Raw genomic sequence first — 25,858 nt, 5'->3', positions numbered from 1 at the left:
GGTAATGTGCTTCTAATGCAGAAATGTCCTGCACTATACAGTATATCCATGCTGCTGGTTAACCTGTTTTCTAAATGTTTTCCCTCCACTAAACTTAAATTTCAAACTGTGTCAATAGCAGTGTGATGGACAACTGTTAAAGTGAGCATTGTTCTTCATGATTGTGTAGATAAAAACTTGTAACATTTCTGTATGACATACATATGTAATATTAAACACTCTTATTTTCTGGGAAACTGAGCTTTGGACTTTCATTAGATCCAAGTAAACAATTAAAACTAACAGAAACATGTCACTCTATGCGTAAAAGAATAGCTGAGTTTCACTTGTTGCAGTGCAATATGTATTAATGTCATTCTGATTTACTGAGAACCACCTGTATTCAATCACTATGGGATGTAAAAAGTTACCTTCATGCGGTCGTATTTATCGTCGACATCCTGGATCCAGGAAATAAACTGACGTGCATTGAAGCGATCTCTAACAGATTTGTTTTCATCACCCTAACAAAATAAAGACATGTTACAGATTGAACTCAACATTGGGTTAGTTAGTAGGTGACTGCCGACCTCAGGCTAAAGTGTGCTGCTACATATCACCTACCTGACTTTCAGATGGCATGTTGTACACTTCAGAGTCCAACAGCATTGTACAGGCACTGAATGGCACAGCCTGATTGGCTATTGTCCTTGCTGCTCTGCAGTGGACCCTTAAAACCTCCTGTTCACATGAAACTATCAGTTTCTCCTGCAAACAGAAAACACAACAGGAGAGAAAAAGAAATTCAGCAACAAAGTAGAACGCCAGGATGACAGCGTGTTCTTCAGATTGGTAGATAACAGTCTTGATCTACAAAGCATGTTTCACATAAATGGCTGCGACTTAATTAGAGACGGAGATGAAAAAGATTCAGCCCTACAATTCACTCTGGCTCAACCTAAGAGCAGGGACTATGCAGATTTCGCATGCATTCTGATAAAAAAAAAAAAAAAAGGGGGGGGGGGGGCTTTGATCTTTCAAAGAAGTGCTAATGGCGTTCACTGAATAAGTGTGAGGCTGAATGTGTGAGAAAAGGCTGAATTTAGGAGAAAAGATGTTTCAGGAGAATAGACGAGGCTTGTAATGTCCAGATGATGTATTTCTTACCCGCTCTATGCTGTGCTGCAACCTGAGCTTTCCTCTTACTGCCTCCTGTTGCCTGAAGAGCTCCCTCAACGGTTCTGACAGTGATGGGGGTGGGGCAATCTGATGAGCAAAACAGAACAAACTTTAAAAACCTTTGTACAGCTTTTCGTTGTGAAACACCACATTTTCATCCTCAAATAAACACCTTCAATAGACAAGAATGCAAAAGACACTGATCCATAAGTGATGTATTTGCTGTGGGTCTAAACTTTCAAAAATTAAGGATGGAGAGACTTATTTGCATATAGAAGCTTGTTTGAAGTTAACAAATCCTTAATATGAATAAAAAAGTATTAGTTTCACTAAGAGATTTTATTACTTATAACAAGGTTCCCACAGTTCCAGTCGATATTCTCTGGCAGGGACAAAACATCAACAAAAAGTACTTTTGTTGTAACTTGTATCTTGATATAAGTAAAAAAAAAATCTGTAGTAGAATGAGTACATAGCAATAGTAAGGAAGTATTGACTTAAAAAACCTATATTCTGCTGAAAAATTACATGCAAGTTAGTTTTGTCTTATTTCAAGTGTACAAAGATGTTTGCACTACAAACCAGATAAATATTTTTGTGTGTTTGCAGTGTATTTCCAGCAGCTGGTCCCAGATTAAATCTATTTTTGGATGCTCAACATGCTGTCCCTGCTGTAGGCAGCATTACTTACCACAGGGATGTGAAGCTTGCTGAGGGGTTTCCCGTCCAGCAGATAGGAGCCGGTGTAGGTCACATACTCAGCGTAACATTGCGGGGCCTGAGGGGTGATGTAGCACAGAATCTTCCTCTTCTCCTCTATCTTTTTCCTTATCTGCAGGTACTCAAAGTAAGGGTTGGACCGGTCACTATGGTAGGGCTCGATCTCATCTAGTTTGATGGCATTGACGACGACGGCTAAGGTCTGCTGGATCATCTCTCTCGTCTGCTGCATTGCCGTGTTCACGAGCTGAACCTGGACTTGCGGTCCGGAAGAACGAGGGAATTTTCTTTTCCGTGGATGCTGGGTCTGGGAGTCCTCTTCATCCATGGTGACCGGACGACCTTTTGTGGTTTTAGTGGAAACCACTAATGTAGAAGTTGGGACAGACACTGTAGTGGTTGAATGAGATGCATCAGTAGAAGCACTGAGCCCAGAGTCTTTTTCTTTCTTCTGAGCAGGTGAGGAAGACACAGAGTTGGGTGTTGGCGTTCTTGTTGGGACTGGGTTGCTGCTCACCGCTAAACTGGTGTTTGCAGCGGTGGCAGCAGCTGAGGAGTTAGTTATGGTGGACGCAGCAGGGGCAGCGGTGGCATTGTTCTTGGCGCGATATCGTGTAACTCTCTGAGGGATTTCCTCCATCTTCTTGGTGGTATCTACAGGGATGGGTACAGGTGTGGGGGGGACTGGCGATAGCTTAGATGGGGGTTCCTGAGTGTCGGAAGGCTCCACTGTGGTGGGGAGAGTTACTGCCACTGAGAGGTGAGGACTGCACAACACAGAGTCTGCTACAGTATCACACACGTCCCTACTCCTCTCCTCTGGCTTTGCAGAAGACTCCGACTCCAGCGGTAATTGCACTGACTCCGGGAGGGAGTGGATTTGTACATGATGGTGCTGACTGGCATTTGAATCTGCAGGTGAATACAACATAATGGAATCGGACTCCCCATGAATGCCATATGGTAGCTGTCTTTCTAAAACCCCAGCATGTGGCTGGTTAAGAGACAGCACGCCATTGGTAGGCACACTTTGAGGCTCTGGATCCATCTCATGCTGGAAGTTGGTAGGTGGAGACGGAACCACAAAGTCTTGTTGAGCAGATTCCTCTAAAACAAGGTCTCCAGAGGGGCACGGGGTCTTTGACAGAGGTGGTAGGCCTACCTCCATTACGTCTGGATCATCTCTGTCTGGGATATTGTGTCTGATGTGAGCCGACACTGTCTTGTTGTGGTCAGTCAGTTCATGATCTCGGGGCTCGGCTTCCTCTGACTTATCTGGTAGTGGCAGGACGGGTAAAGAAAACGGACCTAGATCATCCAGCTCATCTGGATCAGGTGTGAATGAATTGGCCCATGGTTCCGGGACCACTGGTGGAGGGATGTGATCTTCAGGGGTAGCACTGAAGCTGTGTGTGCTTTGTCTGCTGTCTGGGTCCACAAGTGTGGGCTCCGTAACCAACTGGTGTCCGTTTTCAATAATCGGCTTGTTGCAATCCTGGAAGAAAGACTCCAGCCTGTTGGAGGACGATGAGGTATTTAAATAGTTGGGTTCCTCATCCAGAGCTGTGTCAGGCCTCTCTGGGGAGGGGATTTCAGCAACAGCCTCCTTCTGCTCTTCCAAATCCTCTGTGTCCTCTCTATGCCACCTATTCCAGGTCTCATAGGTGACCGAGGTGTGTCCAGACAAGGGCTGCAGATCGTTCTCAGAGTGGGAATAAGGGCTAGTTATTTTCGAGACGGCAGCTTCAATCTCCCCGTGATTAGATTTGAGGTCCATGTCGGCGTTCCAACCCATACTGTGATCAAAACAGCTTTCTCCATCGTTCAGCGCAGATTGTACTGGGGACAACTGTTGGATATCAGCCTCCTGTCGGTCCGGAGACTCTGCAGGCCAGCTCTTCCTCAGATGGTCCTCAACTTGAGGGGAGAAAGAACATGGATCTCTTGTTGGTTCTTGCTCTTCCATCACAGAGTGGACTCCGTCATGCCTGTCAATCATATCAGTTTCTTCCTCTTCTTCGTCGTCTTCTTCTTCTTCTTCCACTTCCTGTGCCCGATGCTCTTCCATAACGCAGGGAAGATCTGAGTGGACCAGATTCGGTTCACTGTGGTGAGGTTCCGAATTATCATCGATATCCAAAGGAGGTAAAGCAGCAGGAGCGGGCGTTGGTGGTGCAGCAATGTCAAAGCACGGCTCCTGGGGATCTGGTCGGTGGACAGGCGTTGACGGTTTGGGCAAGAAACTGTTGTAGACGCTCTCAGGAAGGTGTTCGTGGCCCTCTGTGAGAGCAAGAGCTGCCGACACCCCATCTGGTGTCGGATGGCCCGACTCCCGCCGAGGAGAGAGCATCCTCATTGGAGAGAAATAGGGTGACGGCAAACATTCCAGTCTATTCACAGTTATTGGCTTGTCCTCAAGAGGTTGAGAAGAAGAGGTTTGATCGTATTCAGCTGCAGGATCGTTCTGCTGCCGGAGAAACTTGTCGGACTCGGATTTGAACTCATTTTCCAGAGGTCTGCGGACATTAGATGACCCCGAGCGGCTGACAATTGATAGCTGGAGGTTCTTTGCTGGAGTAGGACAAGTTCCCTCCTGGAAACTCTGGGAATTGGAGTACCTGCTGGGTAGACGACAGAAAGACAGAATTAGAAAATATTCCACACACAACCATAACCATAGTTTCACTGGATGCTTTGATACTTTACCTTTCAAAAAAGGTTGGAGAGCAGGCATTCATTGAATTTAACATGGCTGATGAATTCTGGCAGTCCAGTCCATCCAGCATGATGTCAGGGTAATCCTCTGGACTGCAAGACGGGGTTCGTGGAGTCTGCATTACTTCCTCAAAGCTGGGGCAGGAAATTACAGATGTTGGTGTGGGGACCCCAGTTGGCCTGGTTTGATCTGGTCTGGGGGAAGCAGGGAGGTTCTCCTTCATTTGGTGCCCAGTCATCCAATCCTTTGAGTTCTGACTATCGGTAGGCTGGAACTTCCTCCCCGGAGACATCATCTGAGCAGGAAGGCCCACATCCTTTAGCTTTTTCTCTTTCAGACCCGATTCCAGGCTGTTTGATTTCTTTGTAGATAGTTCATTGCGATTTTTCTTTACTTCCTCTGTGGACTTTGCTTTGTCTTTGAGTTTTGGGTCCCCGGTTTTGGGCCTCAACCTCTCCATCTGTTTCATTTTCTCCTTTTGCTTCTTGATGCAGGCTCTTACCTCCTGATCTCTAAGACTCAACATCTGACCAAAACTTGTCATTTGATAACCATCATCCACCATCAGCTTATCACGTTGACGAATATCTTTCCGCACTGGCTCTTTGGACTGTGGGAGCTTTTCATTTTCATCCTTAGCTTTAGATTTACTGTGGTCCATTCTGTTGTCCTTGTCCAATATGTCCCGATTTCTGTCCTTTTTGAGATCAAATTTGGGACTTTGCTCTTTTGATCTTTCTTTCAGAACCGTGAGCTGGGGGCTATCTTTCAAACCAGACTTCACATCCTCTCTGGAGTGCTTAAATGACCCGAAGCCATCCATATACTTATTCTTCTCCTCCTTAACTTTATCTTTATGTTTCTCTTTTTTCTTTTTGTCCTTCATTCTGTCACCAATCATACCAGTTGATTTCTCTTTGTCCTTTTTAGACATCTCTTTTTCGAATTCCAAAGTTTTATCAAAGTCGTCATCACCATCTCCCTTGCCTCCGAACGGGAATGTGTAAGGGTCAGCCTCCAGAGGCATGGGTTCCTTCTCGAAGGGTAGACTCTCTCTCCGGCTATAGGACTCTCGGTTCTCCCCAGTTTTGTCACGTTTATCTCCTTTGTCTTTCTTAACCTTTTCTTTCTCCTTGTCATGGCTCTTCTTAGACGAGGAAGATGAGGAATGCCGGAGTCTCTCTTTGTCTCTGAACCGATCCTGTGGTGTGGATATGGACAGAGAATCTCTCCTGTCCTCAGAGATATCAGTCAGGTTCAGCGAGTCGTAGTAACTGGTGAGCACTGGCTCATGGCCTCGATCAGTAAAACTATCTGAGGAGATGTCGCTGTTCTTGTCGTTGGAGTCATCTTTGTAGTCATTCATAGCCTCCTCCTCTAGTTTTTCCAACATGGACTTTTCATTCTCACCACTGCCCTTAGAGGGTTTTCTCTCCTTTGAATGGTCTTGCTTGTCTTTATATTTGCTCTTTGTCTTCTCCTCACTTGTGTCCCTTTTGTCCAACAGTTTTTGCTTGTTTTTCTTTTCCTGGTTAGAGTCAACTGACATTCTATCTTTCCTTTCCTTATATTTTCCATCGACTGAATCCTTTTTGTCTTTGTTGTGTTTTTCCAGGGAGCCTTTCCTCTCTTTCCCCGAGTCAAATGAAGCCTTGTCTTTTTTCTTCTCTTTATGGTCTTTGTCTTTTGCCTTTTCTGTGTTGTGTTTGGTGTCCGCAGAAGATTTTCTCAGCTTTTCAGAGTGGAAGTGATCCATCTCATCCTGATCGGGTGTCAAGTCTTTTCTGATGGAACCTGACCCAACAATGACCGTGCTGCTGTAGCTATCCTCGTCATCGTCACTTTCATCTGTAAAAATGTCGGCAATCTTGTACCATGATCTTTCTCTGATCTTCTCAGGTTTTCTCTCTTCTTTCTTGACTTCTGAAAAATCCTTCTCCCTGTCAGCATGTTTATCTTGAGAGGATTTCTCTTTCTTGTCCTTGGTCTGTTCTGAGGACAACTTTCGATCTTTCTCTTTGCCATGAGAGTCTTTGTGTTTGTCTTTGGATCCCTCCTTCTTGTCTTTGGTGCCCCGGTCTTCGTCTTTTTCCTTGACAGTTTTCTCAGTGGAGCTTCGCTCACTCTTCTCCTTCTCGTGGTCAGCTCCTTTGTCTTTCGTTTTGTCCTTGTGCTTGTCGGTTTTTGTCTTTTCCCGTTTCTCTGTTGCTTCTCCTTTCTTTTCTTTCTCCTTTCCAGAATGGTTTCTGTCTCTGACAGCATCCATGTCTTTAAAGAAGGCATCATTGCCGTATTCATCTACTATAGTTTCCTGCTTAATTTTCTGATCTTTTCTTTCTTTTACACTATCATACGAGTCTTTACGATCACGACTGCTCTCCAATGAGTCCTTGTCTTTTTTGTCTTTCACTGCGTCTGTGGACTCCTTCCTCTTTTTGTCTTTTTCGAGCGAGTGGCTAGAGTTCAGTTTTTGTTTTTCTAGCCAGTCTTTTTTCTTCTCATTTGTCTTTTCTGATGAGTCTTTTTCTTTTTTCTTTGACGTTGTTTCTTTCTCTGATCTTTTGTCGGTGTGCTCCGACTTCTTGTCCTTTACTTTGTTTTCTTTTCTCCTTGTCTCTTCTTTAACAGTCTCAACAATTAGCTTAACTGTGTTGTTGGATTTATATTCCTTGACTTCTTTAATGGGTACATCCCAGCTGTCATCTCCATACAGGGAGGAACCAGAAGACATCTCGGAGCCCCACCTATCATGATGGTCATCTGATGCACTGAGCTTTGTGTCCTCTAGGTTGAGGAAGCGGTTATTAATGTCGTAGCCTTCATGATCAGACTCTTCTTTCAGTGTTTTATCTTTTTTACATTTCTCCCTCTCGTCTTTGGTGTTTTTCTCCTTGTCCACCTTGAGATGCTTCTCCTCTTTCTGTTCACTCTTCCTGTCTGTCTTTGAGGAGGATTTTTCCTTGGACTTCTTCTTTTTCTCCTCTTTGTGGGGCTTCTGTTTATCCTCCTTGGGTTTCTCCTTTTCTTTGAAATTTCTTTCCTTGTCGGATTTTGCAGGCTTCTCCCTTTCCTCTTTGTTTGCCTTATCTTTTGAAATATCTTTTGCCTTTTTGCTTTTCTCCTCCTTTGCTGTTCTGTGAAGATCTTTTCCTGATGACCAATCTTTATCTTCAGACTTTGCTTTCGAAAACCTGTCGTCCTTTTTCGAATGGTCTTTGTCGTGTTTAGATAGTTTGATCTTGCCCTCAGTGGCTGATTCGGACTCAACTATTAAGGACTTCTGTCTCGAATCATCAAAGTCAAAAGAGTAGCTCTTAACAAATTTCTCATTCATGTCCTGATTGAGCACAACACTCGGAGCATTGTCTTTTTCCTTGTTTTTATGTTTGTGCTTCACTTTATGTTTTTTAATCACTTTTCCATCCATATCAGTTTTGGAGGCAGCGCTGTCTGCAGTAGAGTTTTTATAGAGATCAGAGTTTTTCTTGTCAACAATGTTACTGTGCACAATGTTGTTCTTTTTCTTGTTCTCCTGTGCTTTCCTCTTGACCTGCTTTACCGACTCCACACTCGAATCAGAGTACTCAGACTCACTGACTGGATCTGAAAGAGAACTGACGTCCGACCACGGAGGCGACGACACAGTCTTCCATCCATCTGTCCTCCACTGCTTTGGATGCTGCTCCGCTAACGAGGGCGCCTGTTTCTGAGAGTTTAAGTTTCCATGTGAGGAAGAGGAGGCATTAAAGGAAGGAGATTCTTTAACGTTCATTGAAGATGAGTCCTTGATGCTGTTTGAGCCCTTGTCATCCTCGCTTTCCAAATCTCCGCAATCAGAGTCAGACGTGCAGAATTTGTCGTTAACTTTCCCAAATCGGACTTCTTTACTGACATTATTTTTGCTCTCCTTCTTTCGCTTCTTTTTGACTTTGTTTTTGTCTTTTTGTTGTTTAGAGCTCATGCTGCCAGAGTCTCTCGTCTTGGTGTTTGTTTGCTGGACTTGTTGCCGCGGCGTGGGCGCTGGTGTGAAACACAACGTCCTGTCATCCTCGTCCGAACTGTTACTGTCAGAGATGATCCGCCTGACAGTTTTCTTTGGTGTGAGTGTGTTGCTTTTGGAATAGGTTTTAACCTCCATCTTGGGTATAGAGATGAAGCTGTTGGTCTTGCTAACAGAGTCTTTTCGGAAGTCTTTTTTCAAGAGGTGTTTATCGTCTACAGGAGGGACGCGCTCCTCCTCATCATCCTCGTCGAATTCGTATTCATCTTTGACAGGCGTGACAGCAGATTTAGGTGGATCTGCAGCTTTCCCTTTTAGCTTCAGGCCCTTCTCAAACTCTGAGTCTGTGTTATTGCCGTCTACAGAGCTCGAAGGGGCAAACGAGGGCGCGTCTTCCTCCTCTGAAGATTCTGTCAGACAAAACAACCAGAATCAGTACACAGTCATCAAATATAGTGACATCTCATATAATTGAAAAATAATTAGAATGTTTAAAAGATATATATATATAAAAAAATACACCAACCTGATGAACTCTCTTCACTTGAGGTGTAAGTGCCTTTCCCTAGTAACAGATTCAGCATAGTTGGAGAGCTGGCAACCTTTAGCGGTGTTTCACCTCTCCTGTTGCTTTGACGTGGATCTGCTCCGTAGCGTAAAAGTAGTTTCACAACCTGAAAGAGAATAAAGCTTTTAACTAAAGACTTCTGAAGAAATGAACTCTGTCCCCGCTGTTTTCAGACTTCCAGACTGAGGTCCTCTATTCAAATAAAAGTCTACAACCGAAAAAGAAGGAAAATTCAAGTAAATTAGTTACGCCTTTATTCACTATTAAATACAAATAATGTTAATAATTGCAAAGCATGGACTTTATGGTGAAGATTTAATTTCTGTTCTCTCATTTCAGATTTTTGCAAGTATGATTGCCCAAATGTTAAATATAATATAATAAACTTACATATTTCCATCATTACCACTTCTTTCTGCATACTTATAGAAACAATATCTATAAAATATGGGTTTCTATATAACTGGCTCAGAAATTCCCAACCACAAAAAGGAATAACGTCGATCTGGTTTAAAATCTCCATCTTCAATCTCAGTTTCCTTATTTTAGCTATGTAGATGTTCTTCTCCCTCTAATAATATTAGACTCTCATGTTGCCATGTCTCTTCCACCATGTCTTTGGAGCGAACAGTTTCCATCAACTGGAGTGCCTAGTCGCTAGCATTCCAAAGCCTTAATCACCACTAAAACGTGATTATCATGTAATGTAAACCTATTGGAGCTAAAATAGAATTTTCACACTAAAAACCCTAACCTGAAGACTTTATGTTATCTCTGGCTTCAGTCAAAATGTTGATCATATGTGTTGCAACTGGATTTCTATCATTATTTTCATATTGCCACTATAAAGGTGTTGCTGCTTTGAATTTGTCACGACATTTTTCACTTCACTGCTTTTCTAACAATTATGACTGAATCCAAAAAACTGACTGTGTTTGTCATCTTCCCTTTACCTTGAAATGTCCATTGTTGGATGCATCATGCAGAGGAGTGTCATCATCCAGACCCTTTGTGTTGACTTCAGCTCCGGCTGCCAGCAGCTGTTTGGCCACATCGTAATATCCCCTGTTGCATGCTTCATGCAATGCAGTCCAGCCTAAAGATAAAAACAATCACTGTGTCAAAAGTCTAACTGTATACAAGAGAAAACATGCAGTTGTGAGGTGCATGGCAGAAAAAGGAGAAACCTCTCACCTGCAAAGTCTTTTACATTCACATCAGCTCCTTCGCTGATGAGCTCCTTGATGCGGCGCACCTCTCCACGGATAGCTGCTCGGTGCAGTCGAGTCTCTCCTCGCTCATTTCTTTTATTTACTTTGTCTTTGGTTTTAGATGCAGAGTTTGGCGTTCCCTTCTGGCCCAGACAGGACTGTGACTGATGCTTTGGTGTTGTTTCTGCCCACAGAAGACAAATGACTCAATTTAATCCAAGAATAGCCTCCTAATTCTTTTAACAGTTTATAAAAATGTGCAGGGACCATTTATGTTGTTTTCTGCAAATGCCGTCAAGTAATAGGCGTTTGAAAAGCTTACACTTTCAGCCACAAGGGGGCAATCACACGCCATAAAACCACAGTGCATTAAATGAAACTACTTTACTTGAGACTTTTTTTCATTTGCAAGATTAAACTCAAGCCTATATTGCGTTTGCATTATTGACTTTGTACAGCTATTGTCCAAAATAACATTTGAAATACAATCACTTAATCTAAGTCAATGCCTCTGGGCACACAGGAAAGGAATTAACATATAAATAAAAGTGTCTTTGCACTGAGCCTCACTAATTTCATTCCATCTAAAATGTCAACAGCAGGAGGAAAAAAACAAAAAAAAAAACAAACAAAAAAAAAAAACACACAAGGTTGCAACAATGATCCAAATATGGGCACCTAATATATTTTCAGACAAATGAATCTGTCTACCAAAAAACTGAGTAAACATAATTAATTTCAATAAATAATCTCAAAGGACACTGATGAACAAGCACGCACATTCTTCATGCTTTATACCATTTTTCCTGTCTGCTGCCATTTGGCTCAAATAATCAGATTGCACCATCAGTCCCAGAGTATTGCACTAGCTACAAACTGTATTTTGAAAACGACATGTTTGATAATGCTACATGGTACTTCTCAAAATACCATCTATCACTGACAGCATGTGCTTAAATTGCTACTCCGTTTATATGTGTTGTTGTTGTTTACGCCTGAATATCTAAAACTGGCTGAATCCAGAGGCAGGCTAAAGAGGAGGCAAAAATCAGCAGGCAAAATGCTTAAGATTTCCAAAATAAACAAAAACAAAAACCTGTGACTCATCCCCCATCTGGCTCACTTTAACTCCGCCTACGCATACTCCTCTCCCACACATACACAGTGTGTACATATAAAGCTCCATCCTATCGTCGTTTTCTTTTCCGCCACCGGTCCACAGAAGACGTGGCCTACATGATAAGCACGCACCTGGACTGTTGACGGTCTTCGCAGCTGTCATTTGCATGAGCAAGGCCACCTGCTGCCGCTCAGACACAGGGTACCCGGCCCGGATCCCAGGCATCCCCATTCCGAACGGCAAGCTCTTCCTGGTGTTAGTGGGCTCCTTTTTAATGCGCTTCCTCTCTGGACCTGGTTTCTCTGTGAAGTAAGCAAAAGGAAATAAGAAAATGAAGACATTTTATTGGGCTGTGTTTATGTATGTGAAGACACATGTACAAGAGTTTATCAAAAATACATTTGCCATCAGTGAGAATTTATATTCTCAGGAAAAAATACTACTAATGGATTATTTCTTGGCCAGATCAACCAGCTTCAGTCAAACACTTTCAACATGGCACATATCTGAACTGCACACCACTAAAGGACAGATTTGCTGATCTAAAAAAATAATTTTGATTGCAATTCTAATAAATTAATATCACTTTCACATGCGACTCACTTTCTCCAACATGATTACAAGTGTGAGTATGCATCAAACTTATCAGTGGAGTCCCTAACTATTTTGAAATTTTATGACCAACATAAAATTAGTGACAGAGAGCCTGCTGCAGCTCCCAGTCTGTCTGTCGCGTGTCCCATTCAGATTTCCGACACAGCCCCAGGAAAGCTGCCCAGAGCTCAGATGAAACACCACTCATTATATTTTACAACCTCTAAACAAAGCAAAGAGTTTGTGAAGAAAATCACTTCTTGCAGATTTTATCAACACACGATTAAACGCAACCTTTAGTCATTCAAGCTGATATTAATCCCTTAAATGTCAACCCAAAAACAACTGAATGTAAGTCAATGGCTCAATGAGGACAGTTGAGGGGATAAGTTAATGCTGTGCTCCATATTATCAACAAGTCATATCCATAAAGAGAAAACGTGATAATGTTAGCCAAGAAATACAGCAAGACAAACACTGTCATCAGGGGAGAAAATTGAGTAATAAAGATGTGAGGAACATTTGTCAGAGCACAACAGCTCATTTCTTAACCTACTTAACCGTATGTTAGAAGAGCATATTGAAGCTGCCTTGGAGAAACTCCAGATGGGAAAATATTTCTGTTGTTACGAAACACAGAAGAGAAACTGCAGTGTCTGCTTTAAGAGCTACACCATCACAATACTAATGCAGTGATAACTGTCTAGTGGTATTTTAGTGCATATGCTGTTGAAAACGCATACACTGTACATGCAAGACAACCTTTTCTCCTCTTTGCTGGACATACAAATCTGTTGGACAATACAATTATTTCTATTTGGCAAATGTAATGATAGAAGATTTTTTTGTTAAGTTCATCACTTTACATGCAATCACAGGAGATATAAATTGGTCTTTTTAAAACATTGCAGCATTAAAAACATTTCAGTTTTGCTATTTTAATCCAACTCTTCCAGGCAACAAAACAAAGTATAACAGTTTTATCTGAATTCAAGTTTCAATGAAACACAGTATAAAAATGTACTAGAAGAGAAAATAAGCTAACAGATGGTAATGGCTTAGAGTGGCTTAGAATAGGCAACAGTATAGTAGTATGGTTTAGTGTTTCAAAAAAAGCACAGTTTTCTTTTTTTCACTAGGATTTTCTTTGCAGACGAGTGAAACCCCCCCCCCAAAACAAAACACCATAATTTTTCATTTTCTGCACGTGCAACTTACTATGCAAGGGGTTTGTGGGTAGAAGTAAGTGACTGGTGTCATTAACCAGCAGCCCCTGTGGAAAGGAAGGGCCAACAGGCAGTGTTTATGTCTGTCTGTCTCCAAGCCAATCAGCCAGAATTGTCAAAAGAGGAAAAAGGGTGTGACTTGGCAAAAGTGCAGTTATTATGAAATAACTGGTGTGCATTTCAACTCAACATGGCCTTGCCAAGGTCACCACTGCCTGCCAGGATTACAGGAGACACGGTGCTACTGGACAAAAGCAGCTGCTTCACGGAGACACACCCAGTAATTATTTTCAGTGGCAACATACCATCCGATGACCCACAGAGCGTACAGTTACGCATGAGTGTAGTACTTCATCACAGAGGGGCAAAAACTCCCTGTGCCAACAGGAAATTCTCTCAGCCATCAACACAAAGGCTGAAACTTAACCAGCATATCTGGATGTGAATGAACAGAGGCACGACAACAGCAACTGATACTTCATTTAGTCCAGGACTGGATGCAAAGCTTGAGGCAACAAACACACAAGCAAACGGGCCAAGAAGGAATGAAGCTCGTGCTTCCGGTGTCAAAAGGCCTTCCAGGAAACTATTTTTCCAGTCACATGTACAGAGGAGATAAACTTTCACTAACATCTGTGAACACTTACGGCTAATGTGTCCTCCAGCAGTCTTTGATACACTCTCACGTTCTCCAAAGCAGTCGCCATTTACAGGCATTCCTTCTATAAAGACAGCGGGAACCACAGAAGCAGTCCAAACATGTTTTTCTTTTCCTGCAGCAGAGCAGTGAAACAGCTAGGCTAGTTTTTCCACGCTATGTTTACAAGATGGGGAAGCATGAAGGCAGTCTTACCTTAATGCACCCATAGAGAGCAACGATGCTGGACAATGTACAAGTCTAAGCCTATAGCTGAACAGAGAGGCCAGCTCTAGTTTGTGGGTCAGACTGAACCATTAGTACTATTTATGTATGTATGTGTGACGGAGGAGCCGTCACGAGCCGGGACTTAATTATGAGTCTGTGTCAGCATGCGAGCACGCCCGTACACATACACACGGGCATACACACAAACATACACAATCGCTAACTTACTTTTTGTTGCAGCTTAAACTGATGCGGTTCATCGTGGGTGCACACGCGGTGTTCCTGCTTCAGTTAACGTATCCATCCTAACCTGTTATTTTCAGTTCCAAACATTTTCCCGGTTCTGTTTTCAAGCAGGGTTGTTTCCGGATTGTGGCGCGCCAGAAGGGAGTCAAGTGATGACGTAGTGATGTCATCAGGACGTACTGAGTGTTTTCTATTGAGTATTATATTTTGATCACAAGTGTATCTATTTATATATATTTTTTTATTTTTTTTTTCCTTGGTATTATTTATTATTACTTTGTTTACTTTAAGAGTTTACTTGAGTTAGAAGTAACTGTTTAGTTGTTTTTGCTTGCTTGTTTTCAAAGATTCAAGGATTTTTTTTTATTGTCATACCACCTTGGGAGTGTGTAGTACAAAATTTGTACTTGGGTCCCAGATAAAGAAATCCACTACACACACAAAAAAAAGAAAAGATAGATAATGAAATAAAATAAACAAATGAACATAAAGTAAATTAAGTGATGTAGTTATGTGTCTGTATCTGTTATGTGTCTCAAGAAATGAGAAGAAACTGCATTTGGTGCAGCTTGAGTTCAGCAATCTGATGGCTGAAGGGAAGAAACTGTTCCTCAGCCTTGTGGTCTTGCTCTGGATGCTCCTCAGCCTCCTTCCTGAGGGGAGCGGCTGGAACAGCCTGTGTGCAGGATGGGTGTAGTCTTTCATGATGAGGAGCACCCTCCTCCTGCATTGTGTTGTGTAGAGGTCTGAGGTGGAGGGAAGGCTGCTCCTCTCAGTCCTCTGTGCAGCCTTGACCACCCTCTGCAGAGCCATCCTCTCAGCAGCAGTGCAGCTGCTGTGCCACAAGTGATGCAGGTGCAGAGAACGCTCTCCACCACACAGCGATAAAAGTTCCTCAGGACCGAGTTCCCAAGTCCAGCTCTCCGCAGCTTCCTGAGGAAATAGAGATGCTGGTGGGGCCTTCCTGACCAGACAGGAGATGTTGGTACTCCAGGTGAGGTCACTGGATATATGCACACCCAGATACCGGTAGCTGGAGACCACCTCCACAGCTGCTCCTCCGATGTACAGGGGCTGAAGAGGATCCTTGTCCTTTCTGAAATCCACCACCATCTCCTTGGTCTTCTTCATGTTGATGCAGAGGTTATTTTCTCTGCACCAGTGCATCAGGTGTTCCACCTCCTCTCTGTATGGACTCATCACTGTTTGTGATGCGTCTCACTACTGCTGTGTCATTGGCAAACTTCACTATATGACAGCTGGGGTGTCTTGCCGAGCAGTCAAACGTCGGCAGAGTGAAGAGGAGGGGGCTCAGCACGGAGCCCTGAGGCGAGCCAGTGCTGAGGGTGATGGAGGAGGAGACGGTGTTGTGGATCCTCACAGTCTGAGGCCTGTTGGTCAGGAAATCCAGAATCCAGTTCCCTAGTGTGGAACTCAGTCCAAGAGAGGAGAGCTTCTGCACCAGGGCCTGTGGGTTGATGGTGTTGAATGCTGAGGAGAAATCCAGGAAGAGCAGACGGATGTTGGAGTTCCTGCTCTCCAGATGGGTGAGGGCTGTGTGGATCACCGATGAAATGGCATCAGCAGTGGAGCGGTTCTTCCTGTAGGCATACTGATGGGGGCCCACAATGACTTTGATGGAGTCCTTGATGTGATTCATGACTAGCCTCTCAAAGCACTTCATGACTACTGATGTTAAGGCTATAGGCCGGTAGTCATTCAGGTTCATCACTGTGGAGCACTTGGGGACAGGGTGGTTTTTAAGCAGGTGGGCACAGATGACAGTGACAGTGAGGTGATGAAGATGTCCGTCAACACCTCAGACAGCTGATGTGCACAGTCTCTCAGTACTCGTCCTGGGATGTTGTTGGGTTCTGCAGCCTTTCGGGGGTTGATTTCCTGGGGGGACTTCTTCACATCTGCTGTTGTCACACAGAGAGGCGTGTTGAAGAACCTGTTGAATACATCTGGCAGTGAGGGGTCCATTGGACATTGTCCACTCCTGATGTTGTGGTTAGTGATGCACTTGATGCCCTTCCACATGCGCCGAGGGTCTTTGGTTGTGAAGTGACCTTGAATTTTCTGGGCGTATGCAGCTTTTTCTGGACCAGCATTTCAAGGAGGACATCGGGGAGCTCATCATCCAGGAACAACTGCTGAGCGTTCTGCCCTCTGATGTAAGGACCTGGGTGAAGGAACATGAACCTGAGGATGGTCTGACTGCAGCAAAGTTGGCTCTACAGTACATGAACGCATGGCATACCGTGACCTGCTCAACCAGCTGGACATCAACGGTATGTCAGAGAGCCAAGCCAGGAGGTTAAAGGTACCACCAGTTCTCTGAATTCACCATCTGATGGTAAGACATGTATTTGCTATTATTGCCAGCAACCAGGCCACAAGGCTTCGGTGTGTCCAATAAAGAAGACTAAGGTTTCTGGTTCCTGCTATGCTCCTAGAACTGTAAATCAGGCTGGAGTCAAAAACTTTGAAACTAGAACTCATAAAACTGTGACTCTGAATGGACAGCAGGTGACTGCATTAATGGACAGTGGTAGTTCCACATCACTTATAAAAGAGAGTATTGTGCCAGTTGGATGTGTGAACTATGAAAAGAAAACTGAGATTTTGTGTGTGAATGGAGATTGTCATGTTTATCCAAAAGCAGAAGTGACTGTCATTATTGATGATCAACCATTTGCTAACTGTTGGTGTGGTGAAAAACCTACCTTTTGATGTCATTTTGGGTACAGATTTACTTGTGATGTTTTATCTTTTGGGAGAAGTACAAACTGAGGGGGACAAAGTTAGCAATGTTTCCTGTCCTGTGATTACTCGTTCTCAGGCCAAAGAACAAGTTGGGTCTTTACCTTATTTTGATGAGAGTTTGTTTGAGGTTTCAAAGAGGTCTAGAAAATCCAGAAAGCAGAAAAAATTTTAGAAAAAGTTAATGCTGAGTGGAAATGTGTCAACAAATTTAACAGTAGATGACATGTGGAAAGCACCTGAAAATATTGATACTTTACAGAAACAGGATGTGTCTTTACAACCTTTGTTTGACCGAGCGAGTGAAACAACTGAAGCTAAGTGGAGTGGGAGAGAAACTTTTTTGATAAAAGATGGTGTGTTGTATGCCTGTAATGAAAAACAATGGTTGGTAGTTCCAACTAGCTGTAGGGTACTTGTAATGCATTTAGCGCACACCAGGGCACTAGGGGCGTCACAAAACATTTATGCATGTCATAAATGACTTTTACTGGCTGTCAATGTACAATGACATTAATACCTTATGTGCTTCTTGTCACACATGCCAGAAGACTCGTCCCGTTTGGAAGTCAGGTCGGGCGCTCCTCCAGCCACTACCTGTCATCTCCACTCCTTTTCGTAAGGTTGCAATGGACATTGTTGGACCCCTAGTGAAGAGTGGCTGTGGTCGTCAGTTCATCCTGGTAGTATGTGATTATTCCACCTGATTTCCAGAGGCTTTTCCACTGCATACCATTACTGCTCCTGCAATAGTTCAAGCTCTGGTCCAGCTGTTTCAAGAGTTGGAATCCCAGATCAGATTTTGACAGACCAGGGAACTAATTTTACCTCTAATCTCCTAAAACTCTTTCATAAACAGCTTGGGATCTCGGCCATCAGGACGATGCCTTACCATCTGCAAACTGATGGACTGGTTGAAAGGTTCAACCAGACAAGGAAGAGGATGCTGCAGAAGTTTGTAAACGACACTGGCAGAAATTGGGACCGCCGCTGGTTACCATTCCTTCTCTTCGCCGACAACTAGGACCCACCACCTATGAAGTCTACCATCCTGACAAAAAGAAAGCTACACAGACTTACCATGTGAACTTGTTGAAGAAGTGAAAAGAACAATCATGTCCAGCTCCAGAAACATCATGCCTGTTGAGGTCAGTGGAGGAGGTTCCTGGCATTGAAGTCATGGCTGAACAGTCAACCCCCAATCTCAGTAACTTGACCTCACATCAAGCCTCACAGCTTCAGCAGATCTTCCAGAGACTGTCTCCTCTCTTTTCTCCTAATCAAGGTGGGACCACCTAAATTGAGCATGCAATTCGACTGAAAGAGAAGCAGCCAATTCATCAACGTCCATATAGAGTTCCACAACAGTTGGTGGGGCAGCTGTGAGATGAAGTCGAGACCATGCTAACATCAGGTATTATTGAACCTTCAAACTCTGAGTGGTACAGACCAGTAGTCATTGTGTGCAAGAAAGATGGCTCACTGCGGAGTTGCATTGATTTCAGAAAGCTTAATGCAGTTTCAGAGTTTGAATCCTATCCCATGCCCAGGGTGGATGAGCTGCTGGAAAGGATTGGAAAAGCCAAGTTCATTACCACCCTTGACCTGTGTAAAGGGTACTGGCAGGTTCCATTGGAGCCTTCAAGCAGACAGTACACAGAATTTCGTACTCCTTCTGGTCTTTTCCAGTTTACTGTGATGCCATTCGGCCTGCATGGTGCTCCAGCCACCTTCCAGCGGCTAATGGACAAAGGGTTGCAAGGAAGTGAAGACTACAGCGCTGCGTACTGAGTGTTTTCTATTAAATTGAGTATTATATTTTGATCACAAGTTTATCTATATACATTTTTTTTTCTTGGTATTATTTATTATTTTGTTTACTTTAAGAGTTTACCTGAGTTAGAAGTAATTGTTTAGTTGTTTTCGCTTGCTTGTTTTTGCTGGGGGCGGAGCCTGTAGCTTCAAAGCAGGGCTTTGTTCCACTTTGAGTCAGTCTGTGGCTAAACTCCTGAGAAGAAACACTGAAGGTGATGAACTTTTGCACTAAAGGTACTGCTGTTTGTCTGTTTTAACCTGCCTTAGACGTCCTTTGTACATGTTCTGCACCTCTCTGATTTGTTCACCTCAAGAAAAGCTTAATAAATTTCACTAAAGTGATCTCTGGCCGAGACCAGTCGTTTATGTTTGACCAAGTCATAAGAGAACCCCGTCACATATGGTGTCAGAAGTGGGATTATGGCGAGGGAAAGAAGAGGATCTCGTCTGGTGAAGCAAAGATCTAGTCTTCGATCACAATCAAAGATGGAAGAACAGGTGGCTGACAAAGCATGGGAGAGCATACCAATGACGGATGGATCAGATGAGGAAGGTGAACCAAAACCTGGCCCCAGTAGATCAAGTGCGACTGGCAGTGAGTTTTTCACTTTGATGAAGGACTTTATGGCAGGTCAGCAAAAGCGAGAGAAAGAGCTGCTGAAAGAACTGTGAAACCTTAGGATGTCCCTACAGCAACCACAGCAAGAACCACTTCCTAACCTTCAGTCAGGAGTTGATGCAGAACAAAGTGATGATGACGATGACGGTGATGGTGGTGACGATGACAGTGATCAAGAACAGGTGGCTGAGTAAGCATGGGAGAGCATGCCAACAATTCATGCATATTTGAGGAATCGTTGAATCTATGGGATGTCTAAACACTTGTTCAAAACGCTACCTATTTACCCAAAGCTTGGCCTTAGTTCCCAGCTTCGTCTCTGCTCCACTAGACTGGCGGCAGCAGCAATTAGCAAACATCTGGTGGAACTGCATTTTTGCAGAGCGTAGGAACTACATGGTTCTTATGAATGTTCTTAAGAACTAGGAACTAAACCATACCTAAGAACGCTTGTAAATGCCATAAATGGATGGCTTGAAGAAGCATTGTGTGATGATGTGCTGAAGTGTCAGAAAGGATAGGGGGTTCTTAAAGAGACAGGGGCCAATTTCAAGGTGTTAGATATAGCAATGATCAAAAGTCAAATTTCTTTTCAATTATGTTTGATATAGCAAAGCCCAGAATATAAATGATTCTCTATGGTGGAAGGTACATGACAGTTCGAGTTATCATGAACCTTGTAATTAGCATTAATTTCTCTGACTTTGGGGAGCTCTGGCATGGCTCTCTGAATGGTCTTCTTTACTGCAGGTAAGATCAGCTGCTGTGGCTCTGCCGCTGAGTGGAACTGTGTAAAATGGTTTCTCATGTTTGACATATTTTAACATATTTTAGATTACCAAGATAAAATGGTGTGGCTGCAGGATGCAGTTGAATGCCAGTTTAGGTGATCATTTTATGCTTTGTTCTGTTTTAACCTTCCTCAAAATTGCCATGCCATACATTAACAGGAAGGTTATCAAGTCTTGGTGTTTGTTAATTGAGTAAGAATCGTCAACATCTGGATAGATTTTATTTCCCACCCATAAAGTGTGTATGGAACAATTGTTTGATAATCAATTCTTCAGATTAACTTAAATCAATAACGCCACACTTGAATTTTCGCTGCAAAAATTCGTCTAAACACACACACGCACGCACGCACGCACGCACGCACGCACGCACGCACGCACGCACGCACGCACGCACGCACGCACGCACGCACGCACGCACGCACGCACGCACACACGCACACACACACACACACTCTCTCTCTGAATGCTTCAACTTCTTATCTTTCCGTTTGATGTCTATTTAGGGGACAGTGCTTTAATGTGTCTCAGTAAAATGATATTCTTCAGCTTTAAGACAAGGGTGAAACCTTACTCTCTTCCCTCCTTGAAACTTGACTAACAAGATAAGAGAAGAAAAGAATAGATTAGAAAAGAAAGTGAGCTAGGGGCTGCCAGCCCCATAAAAAGACCGCCTACCTGAGCCAGAGGGAGAAAAACACATCAAACGTAAATGCCACGTTTTAATAGAGGTAGGTTTTCAAATGGCAGGCAGATAATACTAAAGTGTGAGGTAACGGCAAAATAAAAACACTTTCTGCTTCAGTAAGCTAGCAGACGCCACGACAAGACGAACCACTCTAACCAGCCAGACCAGGTATGTTTGACTGCAGTACGTTAAGAGTGAAACATTGTTTGGGGAGTTGTAAAGGTAGCTCAAACAGGAAGTTAAGGGAGAACTAGCAGGATATAACAGTGTGTTTGTTCAATGCTCAGATCAGGGCAAGAGAATCGAACGTACAGTGTGAACACAGGAACATGCAATATGCTCAACAACTAATATGAACATATCAGCACAAACTTGAGCAGCACATTTAGACTATTTTATGAGAAACAATTTACATCTATTCATTTGGGAGTCTGGAAAATAAGACAACATCCCAGAGCTAAATGATGTGCCGACTACAGATCTCTGCAAGACCCAATTGCAGGACGCTATCAATACTGTCATAAATTTAGGTAAACTGAAAAAGAAATGCAGCAGTGAGAACATATTTTATACACAATACAGTGAGTCTTAGCTAGTTAATAAAGCTCAGCAACCAAGCCAAGATAATGATTTGTACCAAATCAAATTGGAAAGAAGGATAGGTCAAGCCTTCTGAACGCAGGTTAGTTGTAACATTATGACCACTGATGACAAAGTGAAGAACACCACTCAAATTCTTAAGAGGTTCTGCTGGGAAGGTCTATGTCCTGGTATTCACAGGAATGTTACTTTTGATAAACTACCTTGATGTAGATACCTAAACAATTCTGTTTTCCAGTCTAACTCTTAAAATACATTAACACCACTTTATCCCTCCCCTAGCAGGACAGCAGGGGGTCTGGCTAATAACAGCTTAAGAACGGCTTAAAGAAGACAACATAGCTGTTTTCAAACATGCACCAAAGTCTTGAAAAGTTGCAGCAACGTGGTCTGTCAGCTGCATTCGCTGAAGGCTTCAACTTATTTTTATATCACCTAAAATAGTTAATCAACTCTTGGAAGAATAATAGTCACATCACGTTTAGTGAATGAGAAAAAGAGTGTGTACCTTTTGCCTATAGTGGATAAGGTCCAATAATAACTATGATGAACTTCATATCAAGGAGAACAAGTGAAAGAAAAGCTCAAGTGGTGAGATCTGTCCCCTCACTGTATTCTAAGGTTGCAGGTGATCCTAAATTGACCTTATTATGTTTACAGCTGTGATTCTTGTTCTTGTGCTGCTAACTTGACCCCTTGTAGACTGAGACTTATGTTGGGTCAACCCAACAAACTGGATGTCAACTAGTATTTTTACCATTGTTTCAAAGTCCCACCAACAAATTATACAAGACAGCCTTTTTGCATGATATCCTTTATCTAGAAAGAAAGCAAAACTGATTGCACTTTCCAAAGAAATTTGAAGAAAAATAACTTAATCTGACAGCTTCAGAACACCGAAGATAAAGCTTTTCAATATTCTCTTTTTAAGTAATAAGTAAAAAAAAAATAGTGATGTAATAAAAATCTTATCTCTATAATAAGATAACATTTGTAACCCAAAAGAGGACGAGATGAAGCAAGAATAATTAGCTGTTTCGTTGTTTTTTTTGGGGGGACTTTCCTGATATGGAACCGCTACTTTCATGTATGAACATTTTTATTTTTTTTTTTTTTTTTTAAATAAGCCTTCATAGTTACCTCCCTCCCTCTAGTCTGAGCTCTGGTGTGATGCTGCTGTGCTTTAACAGGAAAGAAGAAGAGGAAACGAGATGATCTCAAGTGGGAGGAATGCTGCTGTTTAGCAATCCTCAGGACGTGGTCATGGATTGCTTGGAGGTCCTAAACACTGATGAACACCAATAAAAGCTCAGGGTGTGCTGACAACATCGTGAATTTTTAAACCCATTTTCTCACACTTTTTTCCCTCTCACTTCACTACTATCTTATACATTAAGTTTGCAAAAAAAAAATCACTTTTGATCATTTTGATTAGAAGTTGAAAGGACACCAATGCATACTAAAATATCAAGATTTCCCAATCTAAAACAAATACATTTAACAAACTTTTCTTAATCATGCAGCCTGATCCATTCTGAAAGCTTATTTGGAGACGTGATTGCTGTGTTTATAAATATGCATTTTTGTTCACGTGGTAAGTAAAAATAAAAGTCAAAATCTATTCTTTGCTGCTCTGAAATCGCCTTTATATAGTTCAGAAGAATCCAGTGGAAAGATGATGATTATATGCACACTTCTCCAGCTGATGGCAAAAATCGGCTTAAACTGGAAACACAAAAAACAAAAACAAATTAAACCACAATAAAGAAGAAGTGTGAAATATGATAAGGAACAAAAGCAAAAGGCCAACATCATTGGTTAGACAACCACAGCACAATTCTCTGTGCCAGCTGAGCACAAACATCTGCTACATTCTGTTATTTCAGTCATCTTAGTGATTTGCTTCAGCTTTTGTTAGGCATCACAATTATCTCATACGAATTTCCCTTTTGTCTGCATAAATATTTGTAGGACAGTGAAATGCTGATGTCATTATGACTCTACGTCAAAGTTGTTTCATTGCAAACAGGTAGATGTAATCCAGTGACAACTTTTTCATTACAACCTTGTTTAGATGGAACCACTAAAATATATTTTTTCTATAGTTGGATGGGGAAATCATTATCTGAAATTTCTGCTATGCACCCTAAGCAGAAAGACCTCAACACTGTTTATTTATTGTAACTCGTGTCATCATAGTTTTCACCAACATTATCACACATGCATGTTTTCCTAATATCGTCTTGCTCTACTCCATTGTCTACCTCTGGTAAAAAACTAATCAGTTTCGTGCAACTTCTATGTCCTGAAGTTTCAACACGTGTTGCTTTTTTAGTTTCTGAACTGTGTCACATTCTCATTCTGTGTCTCTCCCTTAATGGAAATTTGTCATGTTGAAACTGAGACTGAAGTTGAATCTTCTACTAAAGAGTGAGATCATCATCAGTCAGGAAACCAAAATGTTCGGTTACTGTTGAATAGGCCCCTTATAGATCAACCACTAACCCCTGCGCTGCAGATCGTTTTGTCAATCACGAATGACAAAGTGATAGATCACATGGTTGTGTGAACTTTCAGATCAAGATCAAGATCAAGATTGTGGACTCAAAGTGTTGAGGGCAATAACTCAACAGCTCGGACATGAGAATGTGCAATAAGAGTTGCTTTGGGCATTTCCCCAACAATACACAAAAGCCGACAAAGTAAATAAAGCCAAACTATTAAGTGAAATTTGGGTGCTATTAGTCAATCATTTGCTAAACAGCAGCACAACCTCTGCTAAGCACCAGTTCTGGGTGTTTGCCTTTGGCTTTTCTAATATCCAGCAGTCTGCAGCCCATAGGCTTGATTTAAAACAATGCTTCTTCCAGCTTCTGAGACTCAGGTTAGAGGAAACTCCTAATACTGCCCGAGTGCTACACATCTGAGGCTCAAATGCGACTTGAAATGCAAAAACAAAACTGGTGAACTAGACTGAAGGATGGTAGGCAGTTCAGATTTTTGTTTCAGCTCAGCCCTTAGCAAAGAGTCATTTCCACACGTGTATCCACTGTGTCTTTTGTAGAGTTGCTGTTCGCCATCATTCCTCAAGACTTATTCATGTTGCAGAAGCTGCTCTAACCATGGTTCTTTCAAAAAAAATATTTAACAAATATTACTCTGCTCCTACAACAACCAACACAGTTATTGGGAAGTGTGGATGAAGGAAAAATTAGTCAGAGATGCGAAACACTGACATAGTTGAGTCAGAACATGAAAGACCGAGCGACAAGCCAAAAATGAATAAACATTTACCTTATATCCAAAACATATTCTCAAAAGCTCACTTTACGTCATCATACTGACAACACAAACGGGGGAAAAAAATAGTTGATAGGCAACATTTACCCAACCGATATTCATAAGTCCAACAAATGACAATAGCAATGTAATGTTTGGACCATTGTTTAGGGAGGTGGAACAACGTTAACATGCAGCTTGATTTGCCAATTTAGAACGCAGAGGTACAAATATGTAATTATTAGTTCCCCAAAAATACAAAGTATCCCATTTGGGATTACTTTGATTTTAAATGGGATGAAAAGATAAACCACAAGATGTAAACAAAGCAGTTTTGTACTTGTGCAGTTTCAGCAAATGTGACAAACTTGCAACTTTGCATTTACCATCCGGCTGATTACGCTATGCAATCACCAGGTATTGCAGCTCCATCAGCAAGCTCTGAATAAGCTTTTCACCAGCAGAAATATAGGTAAAAACAAAAAGGACAGCCCCGGTTCAACAGCGCACGTTGAATGTAAATATCTTGCAGAGAAAAATTAATTCCAAATGAAGTCCTAAATTGCTGGGAAACATACATATCGGCCAAAATCACACCTTCTAGACTCACAACTAAAAATAACCACCTGAGCACACTGCTAAATCCAAATAACGATAAACATGGTTGTTTTTCTTGTCAGAGCATTTCTAAGCTTTATCCAGAAGAAATAGCTTATTATCCTTTCTTCTGCTTATGCTAGTTTTATTGTGTTTCTGTCATTAATTACCTGTGAATGCACCAAATAGCTCAAAAACAGTTATAACTGTAATTATACGGAAGAACATATGTTCACTTAATATTTTTTTTAGTTGTTTATTGTTTTATTCTTGTGTTTA

General features: G+C 42.2%; 1 protein-coding gene across 4 annotated transcripts in view; it reads right to left on the bottom strand.

The window, feature by feature from the left end:
- ankrd11 (ankyrin repeat domain 11) overlaps positions 1 to 25,858 on the bottom strand; it is a 239,076-nt gene that overhangs the window by 122,621 nt on the left and 90,597 nt on the right. For 2 of the 4 annotated variants that reach the window (XM_088004248.1, XM_088004249.1), the window contains 9 exons: positions 11,625 to 11,795; positions 10,357 to 10,557; positions 10,116 to 10,258; positions 9,121 to 9,268; positions 4,585 to 9,004; positions 1,850 to 4,499; positions 1,147 to 1,245; positions 604 to 747; positions 411 to 503 (listed from right to left, as the gene is read on the bottom strand). The exons of 1 other annotated variant lie outside the window; for it this stretch is intronic. In XM_088004248.1, the coding sequence (XP_087860374.1) occupies positions 411 to 503; positions 604 to 747; positions 1,147 to 1,245; positions 1,850 to 4,499; positions 4,585 to 9,004; positions 9,121 to 9,268; positions 10,116 to 10,258; positions 10,357 to 10,557; positions 11,625 to 11,795 (8,069 nt within the window). The remainder of the gene's footprint in view (positions 1 to 410; positions 504 to 603; positions 748 to 1,146; positions 1,246 to 1,849; positions 4,500 to 4,584; positions 9,005 to 9,120; positions 9,269 to 10,115; positions 10,259 to 10,356; positions 10,558 to 11,624; positions 11,796 to 25,858) is intronic. One more of the 4 variants, XM_088004250.1, reaches the window with a different exon arrangement.

Source organism: Poecilia mexicana, unplaced genomic scaffold (genome assembly GCF_051168715.1).
Source record: "Poecilia mexicana isolate PSO_F unplaced genomic scaffold, ASM5116871v1 scaffold_3, whole genome shotgun sequence".
In the NCBI taxonomy this organism is placed as follows: domain Eukaryota; kingdom Metazoa; phylum Chordata; class Actinopteri; order Cyprinodontiformes; family Poeciliidae; genus Poecilia; species Poecilia mexicana.
The sequence above is the reverse complement of the archived record's forward strand: the minus strand, read 5'-3'. Positions and strand labels throughout refer to the sequence as shown.